This window comes from Pseudophryne corroboree, chromosome 2 (assembly GCF_028390025.1).
Source record: "Pseudophryne corroboree isolate aPseCor3 chromosome 2, aPseCor3.hap2, whole genome shotgun sequence".
Classification (NCBI taxonomy): Eukaryota; Metazoa; Chordata; class Amphibia; order Anura; family Myobatrachidae; genus Pseudophryne; species Pseudophryne corroboree.
In genome coordinates, this window is record NC_086445.1 from 24,186,475 (window position 1) to 24,210,669 (window position 24,195).

A 24,195-nucleotide genomic window follows, 5' to 3' on the forward strand; every position below is an offset into this window, starting at 1 on the left:
TAACCCGGTGTGTGTACTGGAGCAGTGCAGTGTAACCCGGTGTGTGTACTGGAGCAGTGCAGTGTAACCCGGTGTGTGTACTGGAGCAGTGCAGTGTAACCCGGTGTGTGTACTGGAGCAGTGCAGTGTAACCCGGTGTTGTGTGTGTATGCTGGAGTACCCGGGGTGTATTTAATCACAGTATATTGGGGTGTGTGTATATACAGGGGCATGTACTGTATATATGATTATTTGGGTGGTATGTGTATATTCAGGGGCTGTGTATATATGTACCGTACTATGTGTTGATGGTGTGTACATGTACAGGAGGATGTATTCCTGTATATTGGGGGGAATAGCGCCAAGTGACTGCCTTGCTCCGGGGGACAGATACCCTAGTTTCGGCCCTGTTATACATAACTAATATATGACAGATACTAAAGTGAAGGTATAAGTTGAGATCTAGAATGAAACTGAGGAATCAGAAATAGATAATAGCAGTAAGAGGGTGATGAGAGGACTGAGGAGATTCCTGACGGGTGAGGAACTAATATTTTATACTGTTAAATATCTTTTATAGCTTTGAGTCAAAACAAATCTTTTCTGTATACAGTATCAGTATACTCCATGCGTTACTCCCTCCCCTCCCTCTCTCTCTATATATATACATATATGTGTTCATTTACCTGTTATATGAACCAACCTGTAGATGGTTTTCAGTTGCTTAATGTTTCCGAACTGTGATATCATCAGTACAATATAAAATAAGTGCAATATATATAAAACAACCTAGAAGAAAAAGTTTTGTATTTCTTTGGTCAAAAAAAACTCCCACTGTGTTCACTTCTGTATTAAAAAATTATCTATATTGTGCTTTTATAGTCATTGTGTCGTTACTATACTGCGCTAACGTCTTAGACACTTGGCCTAATTACTGAGCATCGTCTAGCAAAATCCATAACGGAGCGCTGATAATTCATTACAAAAGTACAAAAAAGGGACTGGTGAGTGTCGAATTATTTCCCAGTGTATACTGCAGTTTTTGAAAGACATCAGGAAAGCAGAGTTTTTAAAAAATAATAAGGGGCAGGAGATCAGACGCAGGAAGGGTGATACAGTATGTACCGTAACGTAAGGAAGAACCTTTTTACAGAAGGGTGAAAGATACATTAGACTTACATAGAAAATATTAGGAATGGATAAAAAAAAAACTTTTGCAAAAAAAAACAAAAATCACAAAACAAACAAAAATGTAACATACGCACGAACACACACAAAGGGAAGGCGAGATGGACCTGTGGGTTAATTTCTGCCATCAGATTCTATGCATCTACACTACTCACCATTACTCTACATAGAGCAGATGTGTGTTTCATGGCATAAACGGCTTTGTGATAAAATTTGGTCCTAGAAAAAGTCTTTTTAAAGTTTAGGATATTATTGAACAGTCTTAAATGCAAAAATATGTGCAACAGTCCGATTAGCAATCGCATAAACTACGATTGTAGAAAACACGGTTTGCCAACCAACGCAAATAGATATTAATAGGTTCCCTCGTTTTATCGTTCCAAGATGTTGTGCAATGAGTTTGCTTTAGTTATAAAGAAAATGGGTTAGTGCGCAGATGTAGACGTCAGTGTCTGTATAACTCATTGCATGAGGAGAAATCAACTCAAAACACTGGCAAGAGTCATCTAGGACACTTCTTAAGTCCGGCTTGGTAAGATTTTCAAATTTTGCTCTTTTTCGGTTAACGTATGTATCTCTGGGTTCTTCTCAGCCTCTGCCCCGACCTTGTCTTTGTGACGTAATACAAAGAAAACCGCTGTGAAGAGTATCAAAGCTCCAATATCAAAGAGAATTTGCAGTCCGATGTACCTGCAAAGAATGAGAGATCGTTGAGCTTGGAAGTCAGCATAGATAAATACTATACGTGGTACAGCACTTCTGCACACAATATCACATTGTTATTCCATTTTACTGCACTGGTAAATCATATGATATTCAGCAGCACTGTAGGGCAGATAGATAAAACAGAGTGGATCAGCACCCCTGGGGATGCACCCCTACACTCCGGTCTTGGGAGACACTTCTCCAAACAGAAGTGTACCTTTGTTTGTAGGACAGTGGAAAAAACTCAGAACATGCAGTGATCAAAAATATTAGTGTCACTTCAAATCCACCCATGTTAGTATGACCTGGTTTATTCAATAACTCATTTAATAATATCTTAAAAACTGCTCAGTTTAGACAAATTTCTGCCTTAAATGAATCATAAGTATTAGGAACATCGGGACAATCCTTAATACATAGTGAAATGTGTATCTGAACTAATGAGCAATTTGAAAGTACAACATACATCACATTATACAGATATACGATGAAACACCAGTTTCTAACACTGAATCTATAATTCTTTTGCAGAGTGGAGATGTCTGGCTGACTCTTGGCACTGTAAGGAGCACCTATAAATGTGAGTCATCAGCAAGGTAAGGAACATCTATAAATGCGAGTCATCATCAAGGTAAGGAGCACCTACAAATGTGACCCATCATCAAGGTACGGAACACCTACAGTATAAATGCGAACCATCAGCAAGGTAAGGAACATCTATAAATGTGAGCCATCAGCAAGGTAAGGAACATCTCTGTATGTGAGCCATCAGCAAGGTAAGGAACATCTATGAATGTGAGCCATCAGCAAGGTAAGGAACATATATATATGTGAGCCATCAGCAAGGTAAGGAACATCTATATATATGAGCCATCAGCAAGGTAAGGAACACCTGTGAGTGTGACCCATCAGCAAGGTAAGGAACACCTACAGTATAAATGTGAGCCATTAGCAAGGTAAGGAACACCTATAAATGTGAGCCATCAGCAAGGTAAGGAACACCTATAAATGTGAGCCATCAGCAAGGTAAGGAACATCTATATATGTGAGCCATCAGCAAGGTAAGGAACATCTATATATGTGAGCCATCAGCAAGGTAAGGAACACCTGTGAGAGTGAGCCATCAGCAAGGTAAGGAACATCTATATATGTAAACCATCAGAAAGGTAAGGAACATCTATAAATGTGAGTCATCAGCAAGGTAAGGAGCACCTACAAATGTGACCCATCATCAAGGTAAGGAACACCTACAGTATAAATGCGAACCATCAGCAAGGTAAGGAACATCTATAAATGTGAGCCATCAGCAAGGTAAGGAACATCTCTGTATGTGAGCCATCAGCAAGGTAAGGAACATCTATAAATGTGAGCCATCAGCAAGGTAAGGAACATCTATATATGTGAGCCATCAGCAAGGTAAGGAACATCTATATATGTGAGCCATCAGCAAGGTAAGGAACACCTGTGAGTGTGACCCATCAGCAAGGTAAGGAACACCTACAGTATAAATGTAAGCCATTAGCAAGGTAAGGAACACCTATAAACGTGAGCCATCAGCAAGGTAAGGAACATCTATATATGTGAGCCATCAGCAAGGTAAGGAACATCTATATATGTGAGCCATCAGCAAGGTAAGGAACACCTGTGAGAGTGAGCCATCAGCAAGGTAAGGAACACCTATAAATGTGAGCCATCGACAAGGTAAGGAACACCTATGAGTAAGAGCCATCGGCAAGGTAAGGAATATCTATAAATGTGAGTCATCAGCAAGGTAAGGAACATCTATGAATGTGAGCCATCGGCAAGATAAGAAACACCTAGAAATGTGAGCCATCGGCAAGGAAAGGAACACCTATAAATGTGAGCCACCGGCAAGGTAAGGAACACCTATGAATATGAGCCATCAGCAAAGTAAGGGACACCTATGAGCATAAGCAATCAGAAAAATAAGGAACTTCTATAAATGTGAGCCATCAGCAAGGTAAGGAACACAAATGAGTGTGAGCTATCGGCAAGGTAAGGAACACAAATGAGTGTGATCCATCGGCAAGGTAAGGAACATCTATAAATGTGAGCCATCGGCAAGGTAAGGAATGCCAATGAGTGTAAACCAACTACAAGGTAAGGAACACCTATGAATATGAGCCATCAGCAAGGCAAGGGACACCTATTAGTGTAAGCAATCAGAAAGGCAAAGAACACCTACTGTTTGAAGTATTACTGTGATCCATCAGCAGGGTAGGGAAAACCTATGAGTGTGAGTCATTAGCAAGGTAAGTAGCACTTATGAATGTGTACCATCGGCTAGTTAAGGAACACCTATTAGTGTTAGCCAGCGGCAAGTCAATGTATACCTATGAGTGTGAGTAATCAGCAAAGTAAAAAACACCTATGAATGTGAGCCAATAGCAAGGTAAGAAACTCCTATGAGTGTGAGCAATCAGCAAGGTAAGGCATACTTGCCTACCTGACCCTCTCCATGAGGGAGAAAATGCTCTGTTCCTGGACTTTCCTGGTAATGTAGTAAGCTAGTTAATTGATAAGAAAGGTGTTTCACCACTGGTGATGGCAATCATACATTACCAGGAAAGTCCAGGAACAGAGCATTTTCTCCCTCATGGAGAGGGTCAGGTAGGCAAGTATGAGGTAAGGAACACCAATCAATGTGAGCCATCAGCACTGTAAGGAACACCTATAAATGTGAGGCATTGGCAAGGTAAGGAGCACCTATAAGTGTGAGCCATCAGAAAGGTAAGGGACACCTATGAGTGTGATCCATGAGCAAAGTAAGGGTCGTCTACTGTATGAGTGTGTTAGGGTCTCCTGCCCTGTGCTGCCACGTCGTCATGGCAACCGGGAGACAAGTGCTAGTGGAGTAACCTGAGCGCAGCTGATACTCCGGTTTGGGTCTTTTGCTGTGCAGTGGTTATAGGCTCTGTGCACGGCAGGGGATCCGGTGCTGGTTTTTGTGCTCACAGTCTGTGAGGTCTGAGTGGGGCGTGGACAGCACCTGCTTTATAAGGCCTCTTTTCAGGGTAAGCAGATGCTGCTGAATCTTTGTTGGTTAGTCAGTTCATGAAAGTTAGCCAGTACTGTGTAGCTTTGTATTTGTTTGTTGCTTACTGCAAATAGGCCTGGGAATTTGGTATTACACTCTGCCAATCCAGACCTAGCAGTAAGACTGGAGTCAGTCTTTTAGCTTGCTGGGGTTCTGTTACTACTCTGTGAACTTAGCAAGTTTGCGGCTGTATTCTAAGACTTGCCTGTCTAATCCTGTCTCACTGTGCTAGGTGTCAGGGGTCAGTTTAGTGGCAGTAAGCTAAAACCTGTGCACTGCAAGTGAGAATTAGGATTGTGGAGATTCTCCTTGTGTCTATCATTCCATCTCTGACCAAGGAGTTTACTGCCACACCCGTTGGTAACCCTTTAGGGTTTTGCTGTTGCCCTTAGCAACAGCATTTCGGGTTCTCTACGTATTAAAACACAACATCTTGCTTTTTCCATCTTAGCAGTTCTAATACAAGGGAGATACCCAGTTCCTTAGCCTCTGGGCTTCTCTGTTCACTTTGTGTGTATTTTGTTACCCTATCACCTTCTGTGTACGTTATGTCATATCCCCCAGTTTGTCTGTGAGTCCATCTGTTTTGCATAACAGTTCAAACACCAGTACATTCCTGCAGACACTGGAGTGCATAACAGTTCTGACACCAGTACTTTCCTGCTGGCACTGGTGTGCATAACATATTCAGCAGCCTAATACTCCTGTTGAAATTTTGTGGGAATATGGAGCATACCCCTCAAAATACGTTGCAACAGGTGGTCGATAAGGTGCAGGTCCTGACTCGACAATTTAATGATTTGTCCATTAAAATGCACACCTCCCAGGTTGCTGGCGGAGCTCCCGCAGCAGCAGCACCTGCAGGGGTTAAGGAGCCGAAAGTAAATCTCCCGGATCGTTTTTCTGGAGATCGCTCGCAGTTCTTTTGTTTCAAGGAGAGCTGCAAGCTATACTTCCGGCTTAGGCCTCAGTCTTCTTGGTCGAGATTCAGCGGGTGGGCATAGTGATTTCCTTGCTACAAGGAGACCCACAGGTCTGGGCATATGGGTTGCAGCCTGACTGTCCGTCGCTTAAAAGTGTTGATGCTTTTTTTACGGCACTGGGCATGTTGTATGATGACCCTGACAAGACGGCCTCAGCCGAGGCTCAGATTTCGATCCTTAAGCAAGGGCGAAGGCCAGTTGAGGTTTACTGTACGGAGTTTCGGAGGTTGGCCCATGATACCCAGTGGAATGACCCAGCCCTGAGACACCAGTACCGAAGAGGTCTTTCTAACCAGATAAAGGACCAACTGGTACAATATCCCTTGCCTGATAGCTTGGATCAGCTCATGCAGTTATCCATCCGGGTGGATAGACGGCTGAGAGAACGTAGGCTTGAAAGGGAGACTGAGATTTCCTTCCTTCCCAAGGGAACCTCAGACTCTGAGGAATTTTCTGAGGAGCCTATGCAGATTGGGGCTACCCGCCTCTCCTCGCGTGAGAAGACGCAGAGGAGACAGCAGGGGTTGTGTTTGTACTGTGGGAATAAAGGTCATGTGGTAGTATCATGCCCAGAGAAGCCGGAAAACTTCAGGGCCTGAGGGTGATGGGAAATATCCTGTCAGGCCAGAAGTCAGAATTTCCCAAGAAGACTTTTATCATTCCGGTGACCTTGAAGATCCTCGGTCAAACTGTCAAGACTGAGGCCTTTGTGGACAGTGGGGCCGACGGGGTTTTTATGGACCGCCAATTCGCCCTGAAACACTCTGTTCCCTTAGTACCCTTGGCATCGGAAATTGAGATTTGTGGGTTAAACGGGGAACCATTATCCCAAGGTAAAATTACCTCTTGCACTAGCCAGATTTCTTTGTTTATTGGAGCCACACACTCTGAAAAATTGTCCTTTTATGTGACTGTCTGTACTTTTGCCCCATTGGTGTTGGGGTTACCCTGGTTAAGGGCCCACAATCCTCAATTTGACTGGGTCTCTGGGGAGATTCTTAGTTGGGGTACTGATTGTTTCAGGAGTTGCTTGAGCCTTCCAGTCAGGCTCTCGCAGCTAAGTTTGCCAGGATTGCCAGGGTGTTATGCAGATTTTGCGGACGTGTTCTCCAAAAAAGTTGCAGAGGTACTACCTCCCCATCGCCCCTATGACTGTGCCATTGATTTGTTGCCAAATGCTAAGCTTCCCAAGAGCAGGTTGTACTCCCTGTCACGTCCTGAGACTCAGGCTATGGCAGAGTACATTCAGGAGAACTTGGCTAAGGGATTTATCAGACCTTCACAGTCTCCAGTTGGGTCGGGGTTCTTCTTCGTGGGTAAAAAGGACGGTTCGTTGCGACCCTGCATCGACTTCAGGGAATTGAACCGTATCACGATTAAAAACTCATACCCACTGCCTCTCATTTCGGTCTTGTTTGACCAGCTTCGTACTGCCACCATTTTTTCTAAGATTGACCTACGCGGTGCGTACAATCTAATCCGAATAAGAGAGGGGGATGAATGGAAGACTGCCTTTAATACCCACTCAGGGCATTATGAATATTTGGTGATGCCTTTTGGGCTCTGTAATGCCCCGGCAGTCTTCCAGGATTTCATGAATGATGTGCTCAGGGAATATTTGGATAGATTCTTAGTTGTATACTTAGATGACATCCTAATCTTCTCCCATTCCCTGGAGGAACATCGGAAGCATGTACGCTTAGTCCTCCAGAAACTCAGAGACCACCGGCTTGGGGCGAAGCTGGAGAAGTGCGAATTTGAAGTTCAGCAAATCGCATTTCTAGGATATATTATCTCCCCAGAAGGTTTCCAAATGGAGGGTTCCAAGGTACAGGCAGTCCTGGATTGGGTGCAGCCCACTAGTTTGAAGGCGCTTCAGCGTTTCCTGGGCTTTGCGAATTTTTATAGACGATTTATCGCTGGATTTTCGTCTATAGTGGCGCCCTTGGTGGCACTCACTAAGAAAGGGGCGGATGTTGCTCACTGGTCTTGTGAGGCTAAAGCGGCTTTTGCCCGTCTCAAAAGGGCATTTGTTTCGGCCAAGGTGCTGCGACACCCAGATCCAGAGCGTCCTTTTGTGGTGGAGGTGGATGCCTCTGAGATGGGTATTGGGGCAGTGCTTTCTCAGATGGGAGTGTCTGATAATCGCCTTCATCCCTGTGCTTACTTTTCCCGTAAATTTTCGCCTGCCGAGATGAATTATGACGTGGGTAACCGGGAATTGTTGGCTATTAAGGATGCACTCGAGGAGTGGAGACACTGGCTTGAGGGGGCTAAGTTTGTGGTCTCAATTCTCACTGACCATAAGAATCTGGCATATTTAGAGTCAGCGAAGCGTCTCAATGCCAGGCAGGCACGATGGGCTTTGTTTTTTGCTCGCTTTAATTTTTTGATAACATATCGCCCTGGGTCAAAAAACATCAAGGCTGATGCACTCTCGCGGAGTTTTGCTCCAATCCAGGAGACCACCGAGGAGCCGTTGCCCATTGTTTCCCCATCATGTATTAAAGTGGGCATTACCCAGGACCTCTTATCATTAGTCCTTAGAGCACAGGAGCAGGCTCCTCCAGACCTTCCGGTAGGTCTTTTGTTTGTGCCTCCTAGGTTAAGACAGCGAGTGTTCCTGGAATTCCATGCCAAGAAGTCGGCAGGTCACCCGGGTATTGCCAGAACTCGGGAGTTGCTATCTTGGGCGGTGTGGTGGCCCTCGGTGGCTAAGGATGTGGATCAGTGGGTTCGGGCATGTGACATCTGTGCCCGAAATAAGACTCCTAGAGGGGTTCCTGTTGGCCCATTACATCCACTCTCTATCCCATCTAAGCCATGGACCCACATTTCAATGGATTTTGTGGTGGACTTGCCCAAATCCTCGGGGATGACAGCCATCTGGGTTGTCGTTGACAGGTTTTCGAAGATGGCGCACTTCGTTCCACTGGTTGGGCTGCCATCAGCCAGACGCCTGTCTGAATTATTTATGCTGCATGTTGTGCGTCTCCACGGGTTGCCACTTGATGTGGTCTCTGACCGCGGATCCCAGTTTGTGGCCAAATTCTGGAGGGCATTTTGTTCCGATCTCCAGATTTCTGTCAGCTTGTCGTCAGGCTACCATCCGCAGTCTAATGGGCAGACTGAAAGGGTGAACCAGTCCTTGGAGCAGTTCCTCAGGTGTTATGTCTCCAAGTGTCAGACTGACTGGGTTGCTCATCTGTCCATGGCGGAGTTTGCCTATAACAACGCGGCTCACTCTGCTACAGGGATCTCTCCCTTCCTTTGTGTGTATGGGCATCATCCTAAGGCCAATTCTTTTGACCCCCTGGACTCCACGCCTGGTGGTTCCTCTGTGGTTTCGGTCCTTAGAGGTATTTGGCGGAAAGTGAAGAAAGCCCTTGTGTCTGTGTCATTAGTGACCAAAAGGGTTTTTGATAAGCGGAAAAGACCCTGCAGCTTCAAATTAGGAGACTTCGTCTGGTTGTCTACCAAGAATTTGAAGTTGAGACAGCCATCTCATAAGTTAGGGCCCCGGTTCATCGGCCCTTATAAGATCACCAGGGTTATCAATCCGGTGGCATTTCAGTTAGATCTGCCCCGTTCTTTGGGTATCAATAAAACATTTCATTGTTCCCTTTTAAAACGGGCGATTAGTAATCCTTCTTCCAGTGGAAGACCTTCCCCTCTTCTGATACGTGGCCAGAGGGAGTTTGTTGTTGAAAGGATTCTTGACTCCAAGGTGGTTCGGGGTCGGCTGTCATTTTTGGTGCACTGGAAGGGGTATGGCCCGGAGGAGCGGTCGTGGGTGCGCAGTTGTGATCTTCATGCCCCCAGACTGATACGCTCTTTCTTCTCGCAGTTCCCCGATAAACCCGGTGGTAGGGGTTCTTTGACCCCTCGTCAGAGGGGGGGTACTGTTAGGGTCTCCTGCCCTGTGCTGCCACGTCGTCATGGCAACCGGGAGACAAGTGCTAGTGGAGTAACCTGAGCGCAGCTGATACTCCGGTTCGGGTCTTTTGCTGTGCAGTGGTTATAGGCTCTGTGCACGGCAGGGGATCCGGTGCTGGTTTTTGTGCTCACAGTCTGTGAGGTCTGAGTGGGGCGTGGACAGCACCTGCTTTATAAGGCCTCTTTACAGGGTAAGCAGATGCTGCTGAATCTTTGTTGGTTAGTCAGTTCATGAAAGTTAGCCAGTACTGTGTAGCTTTGTATTTGTTTGTTGCTTACTGCAAATAGGCCTGGGAATTTGGTATTACACTCTGCCAATCCAGACCTAGCAGTAAGACTGGAGTCAGTCTTTTAGCTTGCTGGGGTTCTGTTACTACTCTGTGAACTTAGCAAGTTTGCGGCTGTATTCTAAGACTTGCCTGTCTAATCCTGTCTCACTGTGCTAGGTGTCAGGGGTCAGTTTAGTGGCAGTAAGCTAAAACCTGTGCACTGCAAGTGAGAATTAGGATTGTGGAGATTCTCCTTGTGTCTATCATTCCATCTCTGACCAAGGAGTTTACTGCCACACCCGTTGGTAACCCTTTAGGGTTTTGCTGTTGCCCTTAGCAACAGCATTTCGGGTTCTCTACGTATTAAAACACAACATCTTGCTTTTTCCATCTTAGCAGTTCTAATACAAGGGAGATACCCAGTTCCTTAGCCTCTGGGCTTCTCTGTTCACTTTGTGTGTATTTTGTTACCCTATCACCTTCTGTGTACGTTATGTCATATCCCCCAGTTTGTCTGTGAGTCCATCTGTTTTGCATAACAGTTCAAACACCAGTACATTCCTGCAGACACTGGAGTGCATAACAGTTCTGACACCAGTACTTTCCTGCTGGCACTGGTGTGCATAACAGAGTGTGACTCATTAGCAAGGTATTGAACACCCAGGGGCTGGCTGGGCAGGGGGGCCAGTGCAATTTAAGTGTTCCAGGGCCACCTGACTGCAGATTCCCTGTGAAAAGCTGGGCCACTTGCTTGAGTCTGCCCCCCAGGCTGAAAGTTGCCAGCCAGCCACTGGGAACACCTATGAAAGTAACTATAGTTTCTCTGCCAGAGAAATTTCACGTAGCAAACCTGGAGAAAGTGATCTGGGGAGATTACATACAGAATATGACAGAGGTCTAAGCTGGTGTGTCTCTTAGAATGTAGTGGGCATGATATGACCCTGCACTACATTCTTGGTTATTCAACCTGGCAGTTTCCAAAGGGATCCGGTCTGAAGATCGACAGTGTCTAGGTTGACAATGTTTAGGTCGACCACTATAGGTCGACAGTCACTAGGTCGACATGTTTCCAAGGTCGACAGGGTTTCTAGGTCGACAGGTCAAAAGGTCGACGTGAGTTTTTCATTTTTTATTTATTTTTTTGAACTTTTTCATACTTAACGATCCACGTGGACTACGATTGGGAATAGTAACCTGGCACCTTGCCCGAAGCATGGCGAGTCAAGAGAGCCATGCGAGGGGACACGGTGTAGTAACTGGGCTTCCCGGTCACTGTACGGAGAAAACGACACAAAAAAACCCATGAAAAACTCATGTCGACCTTTTGACCTGTCAACCTAGAACATGTCGACCTAGAAACCCTGTCGACCTTCAAACCCTGTCGCCCTAGTGACTGTCGACCTATAGTGGTTGACCTAAACATTGTCGACCTAGACACCGTCGATCCAATGATCTACACCCGTTTCCAAGCTGGATGAACCAATGAGCAGCTAATAACAGAGGCTAGAAGAGGAGTTAACAAGAACAGATAAATGCAGCGGTATCCGGACTCCAGGTCGACAACAAAAAGGTCGACATAGCTTAGGTCGACACCAATTGGTCGACACACCTTAGGTCGACATGGACAAAAGGTCGACATGAACAAGGTCGACATGGAAAAAGGTCGACATGAGTTTTTCACATTTTTTTTCTTTTTTGGAACCTTTTCATACTTAACGATCCACGTGGACTACGATTGGAACGGTAATCTGTGCCAAGCGGAGCGGAGCGAAGGCACCATGCCCGAAGCATGGCGAGTGAAGCGAGCCATGCGAGGGGACGCGGTGCACTAATTGGGGTTCCCGGTCACTCTACGAAGACGACGACACCAAAAAAACATTAAAAACTCATGTCGACCTTTTTCCATGTCGACCTTGTGCCTGACGACCCTTTGTCCATGTCGACCTTTTGGCCACGTCGACCTAAGGTGTGTCGACCAATTGACGTCGACCTAAGGTGTGTCAACCTTTTTGTTGTCGACCTGGAGTCCCAGACCCAATGCAGCATGGCATTTTAAAGCCCAATTTAAGTAATTTGTCATTTTGTTATTATTTTGAGAGCTGACCAACGTGTAAACATAAATTTAGGCAGAAAAGTTGGATTCATCTAATTTAAACCTACATTCTCAATTTATAATATCTCCTAATTTGAAAATCCATGCCTTTTATGTTACTGTCCCAACACCAACAGTCATGCATACGCTTTTTCCTTTCCAAATAAGTCTGAAAATCAGAATGTGTATTTTATATGCATGCTGTATACAGAATGCATGGAGGAAACTTGGAAGAGGAGCTACAGGTGCATAGTTACAGGGTGCTGGCATATCGATGGCTTGTTGTGCGTTTTGAGACTAGTTTCAGTATCTGCGCCATGCAACGCTCTCAGGAAAAAGCGTGAGGTCAACTAGAGACAGACAACAGCATCGGGATCATATGACAGAGCCATGAAACCGTGGAGAGGTGTAAGCTGAGAAAGGACTTCCCAGATTAATAATGAACCCAGATACTGACACGGACACGCTGCAATCAAAACAATGCTTAAATAATATTGGCAATAATACAGTATAAAGAGAGGAATTTCTAATTAAAGAATTTCAGTACAAGTTTTCACACAAATAACCTCATTTTTCTGGGAAATGACTTAATAAAATGTTCAGATGGAAATAATTTCAGAGGAGGAAATGCAGATGTCACTCACTGGTCGTTCCAACAAGGTCACCGGTGTGCTTCCTCGCCGAGTGTGGAGAGAGAAACAATGTATACATTTGTAGACGTTTGTCTTGTGTAATGTTCTAAAGCATATAAAGCTTTATCTACTGTAAATGTAGCTGAGCTTTTATAACTGTCCTGACATTTTACACCAGACGCCAGCGGAATCCTAAAATTCACATTAACAGGACGACGTTGGGCTACTCTGCGTTACTGTCACATTCATGTCACAAATGTATCACTACCAGAGAGTAACAAATCAGCTCTTATATAACAAAAAATGTATTTCACATTTGCAATCAAATCCTTTGGAAATAACCCAGCATAATTCATAGTAAATGTAGTAATGTTTGGGGAGATGTTTACACTGCCATCAATTTCCTGCAGTACAAGACTGGTGGCTTAATTAGCACTTCAGTCAACTTGGATCGTTGGGGCGCCCTAAGGAACATAGTAACATAGTAACTAAGGTTGAAAAAAGACAATTGTCCATCGAGTTCAAACTATTTGTGGTCTCCTATGCAGTATAGGACTAGTTATTTTTATGTTAGGACTAGTTATATTAGCTATAATGCGTGCCTACGCACCATAACCCTGAATATCTTTATACAATAGGAATTTATCTAACCCATTCTTAAAGGTGTTGACTGAGTCCGATGTTACTACTCTCTCAGGCAGGGAATTCCAAACACGTATTGTCCTTACTGTGAAAAAACCTTTTCACCTCAATGTGCAGAAACTCCTCTCCTCTAACCTAAGCGAGTGACCACGTGTCCTCTGTGCTGTTCTTATAGAAAACAGGTCCCTCCCGAGCTCTGCGTATTGACCCCTTATATATTTGTAGATGTTGATCATGTCCCCTCACAGTCTCCTCTTTTTCAATGTAAACATGCCTAGCCTTGCATGTTTGAGAACCTCTGGGTTAGTGAGTGATTGCAGAGCTACAATGCCATTCCAACCACAGCCAGGAACTGTATTCATTATGCTAAACTCAACAGCCAACAAGAGGAGGAGACGGGTGAGTCGTGACTGCCCACTTTGATTGGCAGGAGAGATTTGGTGTAGTTTCTATAGAAGGAAACCAAGTGTCCATGTTCATCTGTGGTCCATCTGACCCTCTAGTAGAAGCTCAATGTGTAAGTCAAGTGCAAAGACTGGAAGCTGACATCTAGAGGAGGGGGCACTCAGGCAGTGGGACCCACCAGAGATTTCCCCTGTACCCCTGTGGGCCAGTCTGGCCCTGATTTCCTGACTCTACCGGGATAAAGTGGATTTCAAAATGGCTCCATTTCATTTTCAATAGCTTGACAGAGGTCCTGATTCAGCTTCAGTTGCAGTTTTGATATTTTAGATGAACTGCAACTGCCTGCGTTCGTATGCTGGAGGCCACCCAGCACAGGGCAAGGCCACCCAGCATGAAAATGCCCGGCAGCGATACGATCGCAATTCAATTGCGATCGCATCGCTGAATTGTGGATGCCCCCTGCCTCTGCAGCCAGGCTGCAAAGACATGCACAGAGCAGCCATTTTTTGGGGTCACACGGCCGCCCCGAACCCGCCACCAATCCCGACACCACGCACACCAAGCTCCGCATTACCGCCCCCCCGCAATGCCGCATTGCCATCCACGACTGTCCCGTGAATTCCTCTGCCTGTCAATCAGGCATAGGTGTTCACATCAATGTGATGAGATCGCATTGGCTGCCCCGCACACGCGCAGATGGGGACCTGTGCGTGCGCACTGCGGCAACCACCGGCCCAATGTCATTGGCAACCCCCCGGGCATCACAGCCGCCATCATCGATAGCAACACCCCTCCACCACTCCAGGTAGGGGCCCCTTTGCATTGCTTTGCCCAGGGGCCTACACTGCTGTTACGACGGCCCAGATCAGCCCCCGTGTACATACAATTAAATTATAATTACGTCTAAAACCTGACAATTTGTAAATAAATGCCCCTAAAGAAGACATCATTGGTAATATTGATTTGGATAAATGATCCCTTCAAAGTAAGTGACAGCATATGATGGCATGTTTCTGTAAGAGCACCAGGAGTATCACAGTGCATTGTACATAGTACTGGGTCACTGTATGGTAGTAAGAGTAACACCATGTTGTATAAACTCTACATTCATTAATATATAGGTCTCCTGCATCTCAGTATGTTTCAGGTAGGTCTTAGGTTTACAGTACAGCTACAGGGTAGACACTTACCGTTGTCTTAATAGATTATTGTCATAATATTGGCAGGACGCTTTGGAGCCACATTTCTTCCCCCAACGTATACAGGTGCTGTCAATCATACTTCCGAAAATGACCGGACCGGGCAGCCACGCTGGAAGAGGAGTTTAAAGCCCATGAATAAGCATGTCCAGCAAAACACACAGGGGAACTGTACGGACACTACAAAGCTCTTTAACGGAGTCAGTGAAACTTAGCATGGGATATACAGATCAGAATCAGCTTTATTGGCCAGGTATACATGCGTATACTAGAAATTTGTCTTTGGTTTGCTATCCAACAGTCAAGTAGGTAACAGATAAGCAGGTGGTGGGGGGGGGGGGGGAGGGGGAAGTAAAGTAAAACAGATAGGCATACCGTAGGGACACAAGTGAGTTACATGTACGTCTAGTCAATGTTCAGGAGTTCAGCAGGCGGACCGCTTGGGGAAAGAAACTTTTGAGGCTTCTGGTGGACCTGGCGGGGACGGCCCTGTAACGCCTGCCTGAAGGAAGCAAGTTAAACATGCTGTGGCCGGGGTGTAGCTGGTCCTTTACTATCTTCGTTGCCCGCTTTTTAGCTCTGGACAGGTACAGGTCCTGGACTGAGGGAAGGTCGTCCCCGATGATCTTCTCCGCGATTCTGACCACCTTTTGGAGCCTGCATCTGTCCCTCACGCTGGCGGAGCCATACCATACCAGTATCGAGGAGCACAATACCGACTCCACAATCGCGGAGTAGAAGAGGAGCAGAAGCTTCTGTGGGATGTTGAACTTCCTTAGTTGCCTGAGGAAGAACAACCCCTGCTGCGCTTTCCCGACAGTGGCGTCAGCACTGGACCCCCATTTAAGGTCCTGGAAGATTGTGGTCCCTAGAAACTTGAAGGAGTCCACTAGCGATACCACACTGTCAGCAATTGTTAGTGGAGGTGCACTAGCTGACTTCTTCCTGAAGTCCACTATCATCTCGACAGTTTTGAAGGGGTTGTGCTCAAGGTTGTTGTGGCTGCACCACTGGGCCAACTGGTCTACTTCTCGTCTATAGGCCGATTCGTCCCCGTCCTTTATGAGGCCGATGACGGTGGTGTCATCGGCAAATTTGATGATCTTTACTGATTGCGCCTCTGAGGTGCGGTCATTTGTGTACAGGAAGAAGAGCAGGTGTGAGAGGACACAGCCCTGAAGGGCCCCTGTACTAATGGACCGCACTTGAGAGGTGAATCCTCCAGCTTTCACCACCTGTGTCCTATCTGTCAGGAAGTCTACTATCTAGGAACAGGTAGCTTCGGGGACCCCTAGGCGAAGTAGTTTGTTGTGGAGAAAACTGTGGATGATTGTATTGAAGGACGAGCTGAAATCGACAAACAGGACCCTTGCATAGATACCAGGAATGTCTAGGTGCAGTAGAACGTAGTGCAGGCCAAGGTTGACTGCATCCTCGATTCGATCAATAGACGAACTGTAGAGGGTCCAGTTGGGAGTCAGTCACAGTTTTCAGGTGAATCAAAACCAGACGCTCAAATGTTTTCATGACCACAGACGTCAGTGCTATCGGCCTGTATTCGTTCAGGTTCGTGATAGAGGGTTTCTTGGGGATCAGGATGACAGTAGACCTTTTGAGGCAGGAAGTAACTTTCTGTAGCTCCAACGTTTTGTTGAAGATCTTGGGGAATATTGGGGCGAGCTGACCAACACATGCTCTAAGGGCAGATGGTGACACTCCGTCAGGACCCGGAACTTTTCTGGGTTTGGCCCTTTGGAACAATGCCTCCACCTCTTCTTGGGTGACTTGCAGTGCCTGGAGTAGGCCGCTGGTGTTCGGGGCATCATAGAAGTGATTGTTTGGGTTGCAGGGGACTTCTTTTGCGAATCTCCAATAAAAGTGGTTCAGCTCGTATGCTAGGTCTTGGTGCATCGTGGTGGACTTCAAAGTTTTCTTGTAGTTGGTTATGGATTTGCATTCCTTTCCATACAGATATGGGGTCATTGGTGGAGAGATCATTTGTCAGCTTGTCCGAGAACTGCTTTTTTGCTAGCCTGATTTCCTTAGTCAGAGAGTTTCTAGTTCGGTTGTATAGCAGGGACGTGCAGTCAGGGGATGCAGGGGAGTCAGTGCCTCCCCTGTGATAAGAAGATACTTATGACACATATTCTGTGTCATACGTATCTTCTTTATTGAATCCTAATCATTTTTCTGCTTTAAAGTACTTTGGGAGGCACTGAAAGCGGCACTGTTCCAAGTGCCTCGCTGACAGGGACACCACCCCCATGTCAGCGAGGCACCTGTGATTGGACAGCGGATCCAGGGCTGGATCCGCTTGTCCAATCATCCACATGCGGCGCTGGAGGCGGCGGGTCCCGGCGTTAATGATAGACGGGAGTAGCGGTGGGCCTTCAGCGTGTGCGGCTCCCCCCCCCCCCCCCGTGCTCCGGCTCCCGCTCACCTCACTACCAGCAGCGGCGGTCCTGCGGAGCGTGCAGCTCTCCCCCCGTCCTCCCCTTCTGGCTCCGTCCTCCCGGCTCCCGATCACCTGACAGGCAGCAGCGGTGGCCGTACAGTACGTGCGGCTGTCCTCCTCCGCCGGCTCCAGCAGCAGGTTAGTTTTTCTCTCTCTCTCTCTCTCTCCCCCGAACCTCCCTCCCTCCCTACCTCCCTGGATCATATGTCAGTATAATGTTCAATTTTACAGGTGCCTCTACCCCTTTGGATTCTACTGGACAAGTGGACGTGACCGGCGTGGGATGTAGGTAAGTATGTGTGAGTGTGTAAGTGTGTTTTAATAAAATTTTACTGTCACGGTGTGTGTATTTGTGTTTTTATTTGGGTATTTTTGTTGTTGTAGAACTACAGGTACCAACGAGCCCGTTATTTCCCCGCCTGCTGGTACTTGAGGTTCTCCAAGTACCAGCAAGCGGGGGAGGCTTGCTGGGCCTTGTAGTTCCACAACAAAAAACAATATTCTTTTTATACACACATGGCTATCAGCCCGGCACCCACCGCCCAGGGGTGCTGGGGACAGCCTCGGGCTTCACCCCTGGCCCTTGGGTGCCGTGCCTGGAGGGGGGGGACCCCTTGATTTAAGGGGTCCCCACTCCTCCAGGGTACCCCGGCCAGAGGTGACTAGTTGGGGGGGTAATGCCATGGCCGCAGGGACCTACATAAATGTGTCCCCCGGCTGTGGCATTATCTCTCTGACTAGTGGAGCCCGGTGCTGGTTTTAAAAATATGGGGGACCCCTACATCTTTTGTCCCCTGTATTTTTGGAACCAGGACCGGACTACGAGCCCAGTGCTGGTTGTCTAAATACGGGGAACCCCTGTCCATTTCCCCCCCCCCCCCAGTATTTAAACAACCAGGACTGGCTCAAAGAGCCCGAGGCTGGTTATACTTAGGAGGGGGGACCTCACGCATTTTTTTTATTTTATTTTTAACCCATTCAGACCCTTCTCCATTAAGTTAATGGAAGCCCTGGACAACAGAATTGCATTCATGTCCTCCTCCCACTCCCTTCCCAGTCCCAAACACTAATTTTTTTTTTTCTATAAAAATGTACAATATATCACAAATATGATGAGCAGGCAGGCAGCGGGCATTGGCAGCATCGGACTGAGATAGAAATTAGTGGCGGATGGCTGGGTAAGTTGATTGTGGGCAAGTTTGTAAGCCATTGGTGGTGGCAGCGGGTACCGGCTCAGAGGCAGTAGCGGGCATTGGCTAGGGGTCATCGGCAGGATTCGGCGGACATTATGGCTGTAGTGCCTCACTAGCCACTGACCTCACCGCACGCCACTGTTGTATAGTGCTCTGTCACCGCTGCTATAGGCCTCCTCTTTGGCCCGAAGAAGTTGCTTTAGCTGGGCGTTGAACCAGGTCTTGTTGTAATATGCGAAGTTAGGGTTAGACTATGGGGGGTTAGGGTTAGGCTGCGGGGGGGGGGGGGTGGAGGGTTAGGGTTAGGCTGGGGAGAAGGAGGTTTAGGCACTAAGCAGGGTGGGTTAGAGTTAGGCTGTGGGGAGGGTTAGGGGGGAAGAGTGGGAGGGTTATAATACTCCCCTACCAGGTGTCGGGATTCTGTGCATCGGGATGCCACTGTCAGTATTCTGACCGCCGGCACCCGGATCCCAATACTATCCCACAGATGAGTATGGGAGATGGAAGACCCCCTCTGGGCAGTAAAGCTTGATTTGATGCTCAGTATGTAAAATGAAATGCGTCTTCTCTGCATAACTTTTTATTCCTCAACTATTCCAGGGAACCTTCATCTCTATGCACCATGCCTGCTTTCCTGCTCATATACCAATATACAAAACCACCCATAATCCGGCTTTACCAGAAAACCTCCCGTACTCCTAACAAGCAGAACATTAGTCTACTCCTTATGACTGACATGCGATGTATTCTGAGTCCATGGCTGGTGATTGGCTGGTGATTGGGTGACCACAGATGACTACCCTATCAGCTGATTGCAACGCACAAATATGTTAGAAGCGCGGAAATTCAAAAGTCTACTGCCAGCCAGGGGGAGACAATGAGCCATAAGCAGGAACCAGGGGTATTATTCTCTTTAGCCTGGGGATCTGGAAATCTAAATATTATAAATGTGACCCGCAAGGAAAAAAATCCAGCAGATTCTGCACTTCAGGACGGAGCGCTCATTACATTGGCACCAATTCTTTCCAGTTTGCTCAACTCAGAAGAAACGTTGGAAAGGCAGTGGCAATTTATCCATATATAGAATGTAATTCTGTGCTGTTTGCCCTGCACCAACTTGTCATCCTGGAAGGTGAGAGCAGATTTGGGGAATTGGGGAACTGTTCCCTGCAGTCTGCAGCATTTCTTGGATATTCCCAACTTACCGAGAATTCTTAAGAGCATGAACTGTATGCCGATCGCCAGTGACTTCTCTGAGGGGTTAACAGTCCTGGAATGTAAGAAATGTAATAAGACCACACGGAAACCCAAATTACGTAGTATAAACCACTGATCTCCCATTGTTCACCATCAAGAAGACTTATCTACTGTAGTTCTTTGTGTTGCAGGTGTAGCTAGGACATGCTGGTATAATGTAGTATGATTGCACATATCTATAGGCCCACTATACCATGTTACATCACAGGATGGGGACTTGGCTAATCAGCACAAGCAAGACTTTTACAAATATGACATTATTAACACTTGCGCAACTGATTCATTGTCAGTGGATGCTAACTCTCTCTGCACATGTTATATCTGCCCCACCTGCAGTGCACATGTTTTTACCCATTAGTGTGCTTTTTTGTTTGCTAACAATGCTGAATAACCCCCTATGAGCAGAATAGAATTCAGGCGACGTCATGTCTCAGTTACTGTGCGGACATCTTAACGACTAATTGTTCTAGAATTTGAACTCCATAGCATCTAGACCTGTCGATCGATCCTACTAGGATCTGATGGCCACTTACTGTAACTATGCCTAATGTATGTTGGCTTTTCATCCCTTAGCTCAATCTGTCCTCGTTTTCTGCTATATAGAACATTGGAGCCATATAGAAAGTCTCGAATGCTTTGTTTATGCCCCAAACACCTAATGCCGGAAAACAGCTGCCACAATCCTGTTACCTGAGTATTAACATGACGGAGGGTGTCTGAGAGGTGCTGACGAGGGTCCCGGCGAAAAAAGACAGAACCACAAACGGCATAAAGAGATGATAACAGCTGGATCCACATGACCCAGGAGTGGCGGAATCCCCGGATTCCTGAGAGGAGATACAGCGGCACCGTGTATAGTTCTGAAACCAAGAGAATAGAACTCAGTAAGAGCCCGCTACAGTGAGTCTTGCTGTGGAATCTCAGAATGTGTACTAGAGATTCTTCATTCCCAACATCGCTGTGCCAACCAGACACTACTACTGTATGCCAACAGGGCTCATTTACTCACGTACAGTATGTGGAATTGTGCAAACCACAGAACCTACTTTACTAAAAATGCATATAAGTAATTAAAGTGTAAAAGGATAAATTGGTAAATGTTGCTTGTAGAGGATTCGACAATCAAAGCAATGATCCTAAATATGTAATTTAATAACAAGGTGTAACAGTCACACTTGGGGTGTAAATATAGCAATCAGGCAGGAATGACCTCTCATTTGTGGAAAGTACACACACAATTCCTTGTATGAATGATCTGTAATTAGTTGTGTCATTTTATTGTGTTGTAATTCTGCATTACATTCATTCCACCTGTAGTTTGCTCGGTTGCGGATCATTGGGTTGACCCTGTCTACGTCAACAGTCACTAGGTCAACCACTGTAGGTCGACAGTAAGTAGGTCGACACATGACTAGGTCGACACGGTCATTAGGTTGACACGGGCAATATCGACACACAAAAGGTGGCTTGCTGTCATTAGGTTGACAAGACTTGGGTCGACAGTCAACCAATAGTGGTTGACCTAATGACTGTTGACCTAAATCGTCTCGACCTAATGACCCATACCCCAAAAGGTCGACATAGTTTTTTTTTTTTTTTTTTTGGGGGGGGGGGGGGGGGGGGTTATTGACCCGAATTTCCATCTGGGACCACCGTCAGTTGAAACGCGTCCGCTCACCACACTTCGGGCACGGTGTCTCCCTGTGCTCGCCACAAGGTTTAATATCAACTCTATGTCCGCTTGGATAGAGGTGGAATGAGGAGGTCCTAAAACCCTCCAAAAAAACAAAAAAAAACTGTGTCAACGTTTTGCGTGTCGACCTTGCCCAAGTCGACCTCATGACCATGTCGACCTAGTCATGAGTTGACCTTCAGTCCATGTTGGCCTACTTTCTATCGACCTTCAATGGTTGACCTAATGACTGTGGATCTAGACAGGGTCAACCTAAAGACCGGATACCAGTTTGCTCTATATTATTAATAATGAAAACATTTTTTTATAATATAATGGAAATTAGAGAAGTCAGATAAGTGATTCTCATTGGTCAGGGTTTTTACCATGCGGAAATTGAAGGAAACATATGTTGCAGTGTACATAGTGTCCGATTCATGTTTGTATGTAAAGCAAAAATAAATAAATCACACAACAGGGCCAAACCATACTGCACTGCAAGTGGGGCAGATGTAACATGTGCAGAGAGAGTTAGATTTGGGTGGGGTGTGTCCAAACTGAAATCTAATGCACAGTGTAAAAATAAAGCAGCATGACATGTGGGCTACATGCAAAGACAACCAGTATTTACCCTGCACAGAAACAATATTAATTTGTTTGCTCCCCTAGCAGGATAACGTGGTTTGTTCCAGATGCAAAGCTACTGGCTTTATTTCTTTTACTTACAAACATGAATCAGGCGCATAGTGGATACATTTTGATAATTGATACAATTATGACTATTGCAGTCAGAAATAACAGAGAAATGGAAATACTAAGCTTCCCATTTTCATATGAAAATGACCGAGTAATATGTTTTCTCTCTCTTAATATTTAAGTAATACCCTTATGATATGAGGCACACAATTAATTACATTAATTCTGCAACTATTCCATACCATTACTACATAATAAGGTTAATACACTATGTAAGACTATACATTTTTTTCTTTTGCTTACTTATAATGTTCTATTACTGTATATACTATTTTTAAAGAAATGAAATGTCATCTTGTAAAAAAAAAAAAAGAGAGAATGACAATAATAAGATTAGTGACGACAAATACTGTACTAGGGAACTGTTATATCTTATGGTAAATAATGCACAGATATTTTGGTGTTGCGTGGTACTTATCCATCTGCTTTTCATGTTGTTACTTTGATCTGTTAAAGGCTGATCTAACTATATGACCCATATGAATGTAAGGTTTGTGGTACTGTGGTACTCTGCATTCATAGGAATACATAGGAAAATGATTTGTTGATTAATTTACCTCCGTCACATACTGATGGATTTTAGAGAGAGAGAGAGAGAGAGAGAGAGAGAGAGATGTATTTCAGCCATCCTTGAACAAATAATTTATTTTGTTTTGCACTGACCTACTGTATAGTACACACATAATTGTCATTCTTATTATTTTATCATTACTATCCTTTTTTGTATATGGCACCACACAGTGGACCTGATTCGGAGAAGGAGGCAATATTGATGTTGTACGCTCTGGAGTGATTTTTTTTCCACTGTGTGTGTGTCTACTGTAAATCACACTATTACTGTGTGTCATAATATGCAAAGGGCACTACTATTGTGTGGCATAATGTGTAAAGGGGCACTACTACTGTCTGGTGTAATATGAAAGGGGCACTACTACTGTGTGGTGTAATGTTTATAAAGGGCACTACTACTGTGTGGGTGTAATGTGTATAAGGGTACTACTACTGTGTGGCATACTGCGTATAAGGGGCACTACTACTGTGTGGTGTAATGTTTATAAAGGGCACTACTACTGTGTGGGTGTAATGTGTATAAGGGTACTACTACTGTGTGGCATACTGTGTATAAGGGGCACTACTACTGTGTGGTGTAATGTTTATAAAAGGCACTACTACTGTGTGGGTGTAATGTGTATAAGGGGCACTACTACTGTGTGGTGTAATGTTTATAAAGGGCACTACTACTGTGTGGGTGTAATGTGTATAAGGGGCACTACTACTGTGTGGTGTAATGTGTATAAGGGGCACTACTACTGTGTGGGTGTAATGTGTATAAGGGGCACTACTACTGTGTGGGTGTAATGTGTATAAGGGGCACTACTACTGTGTGGGCATAACATAATATAAGGGGCACTATTACTATGTGGGTATAAAGTGCAAGGGGCCCTACTACTTTCTGTGCATGTGTGCAAGGGGAACTACTACTGTGTAGCATAACATGTATAAGGGGCACTACTACTGTGTGGCATACTGTGTATAAGGGGCACTACTGTGTGAGGTAAAATGTATAAGGGGTACTATTACTATGTGAGCATAACTTGCAAGGGGCACTTCTACTTTGTCGGCGTAAAGTGCATGGGCACTACTATTGTGTGGCATAACATGTATAGTGGGTACTACTACTGTGTGCCATAAAATATATAAGGGGCACTACTACTGTGTGGGCATAATGTGTAAGGGACAAAACTACTGTGTGGCTTAATGTGTAAGGAGCACT

At 45.6% G+C, this 24,195-nt stretch overlaps 1 protein-coding gene across 1 annotated transcript in view; it reads right to left on the minus strand.

The window, feature by feature from the left end:
* Positions 1-96: 96 nt before the first annotated feature.
* Positions 97-24,195, minus strand: part of SLCO2B1 (solute carrier organic anion transporter family member 2B1) — a 149,541-nt gene continuing 125,442 nt past the window's right edge. Inside the window, exons 12-15 of the mRNA XM_063950909.1 lie at positions 20,684-20,853; positions 19,942-20,006; positions 15,080-15,200; positions 97-1,857 (exon numbers count right to left, since the gene is read on the minus strand). Coding sequence (XP_063806979.1) covers positions 1,686-1,857; positions 15,080-15,200; positions 19,942-20,006; positions 20,684-20,853 — 528 coding nt within the window. The 3' untranslated portion in view covers positions 97-1,685. The remainder of the gene's footprint in view (positions 1,858-15,079; positions 15,201-19,941; positions 20,007-20,683; positions 20,854-24,195) is intronic.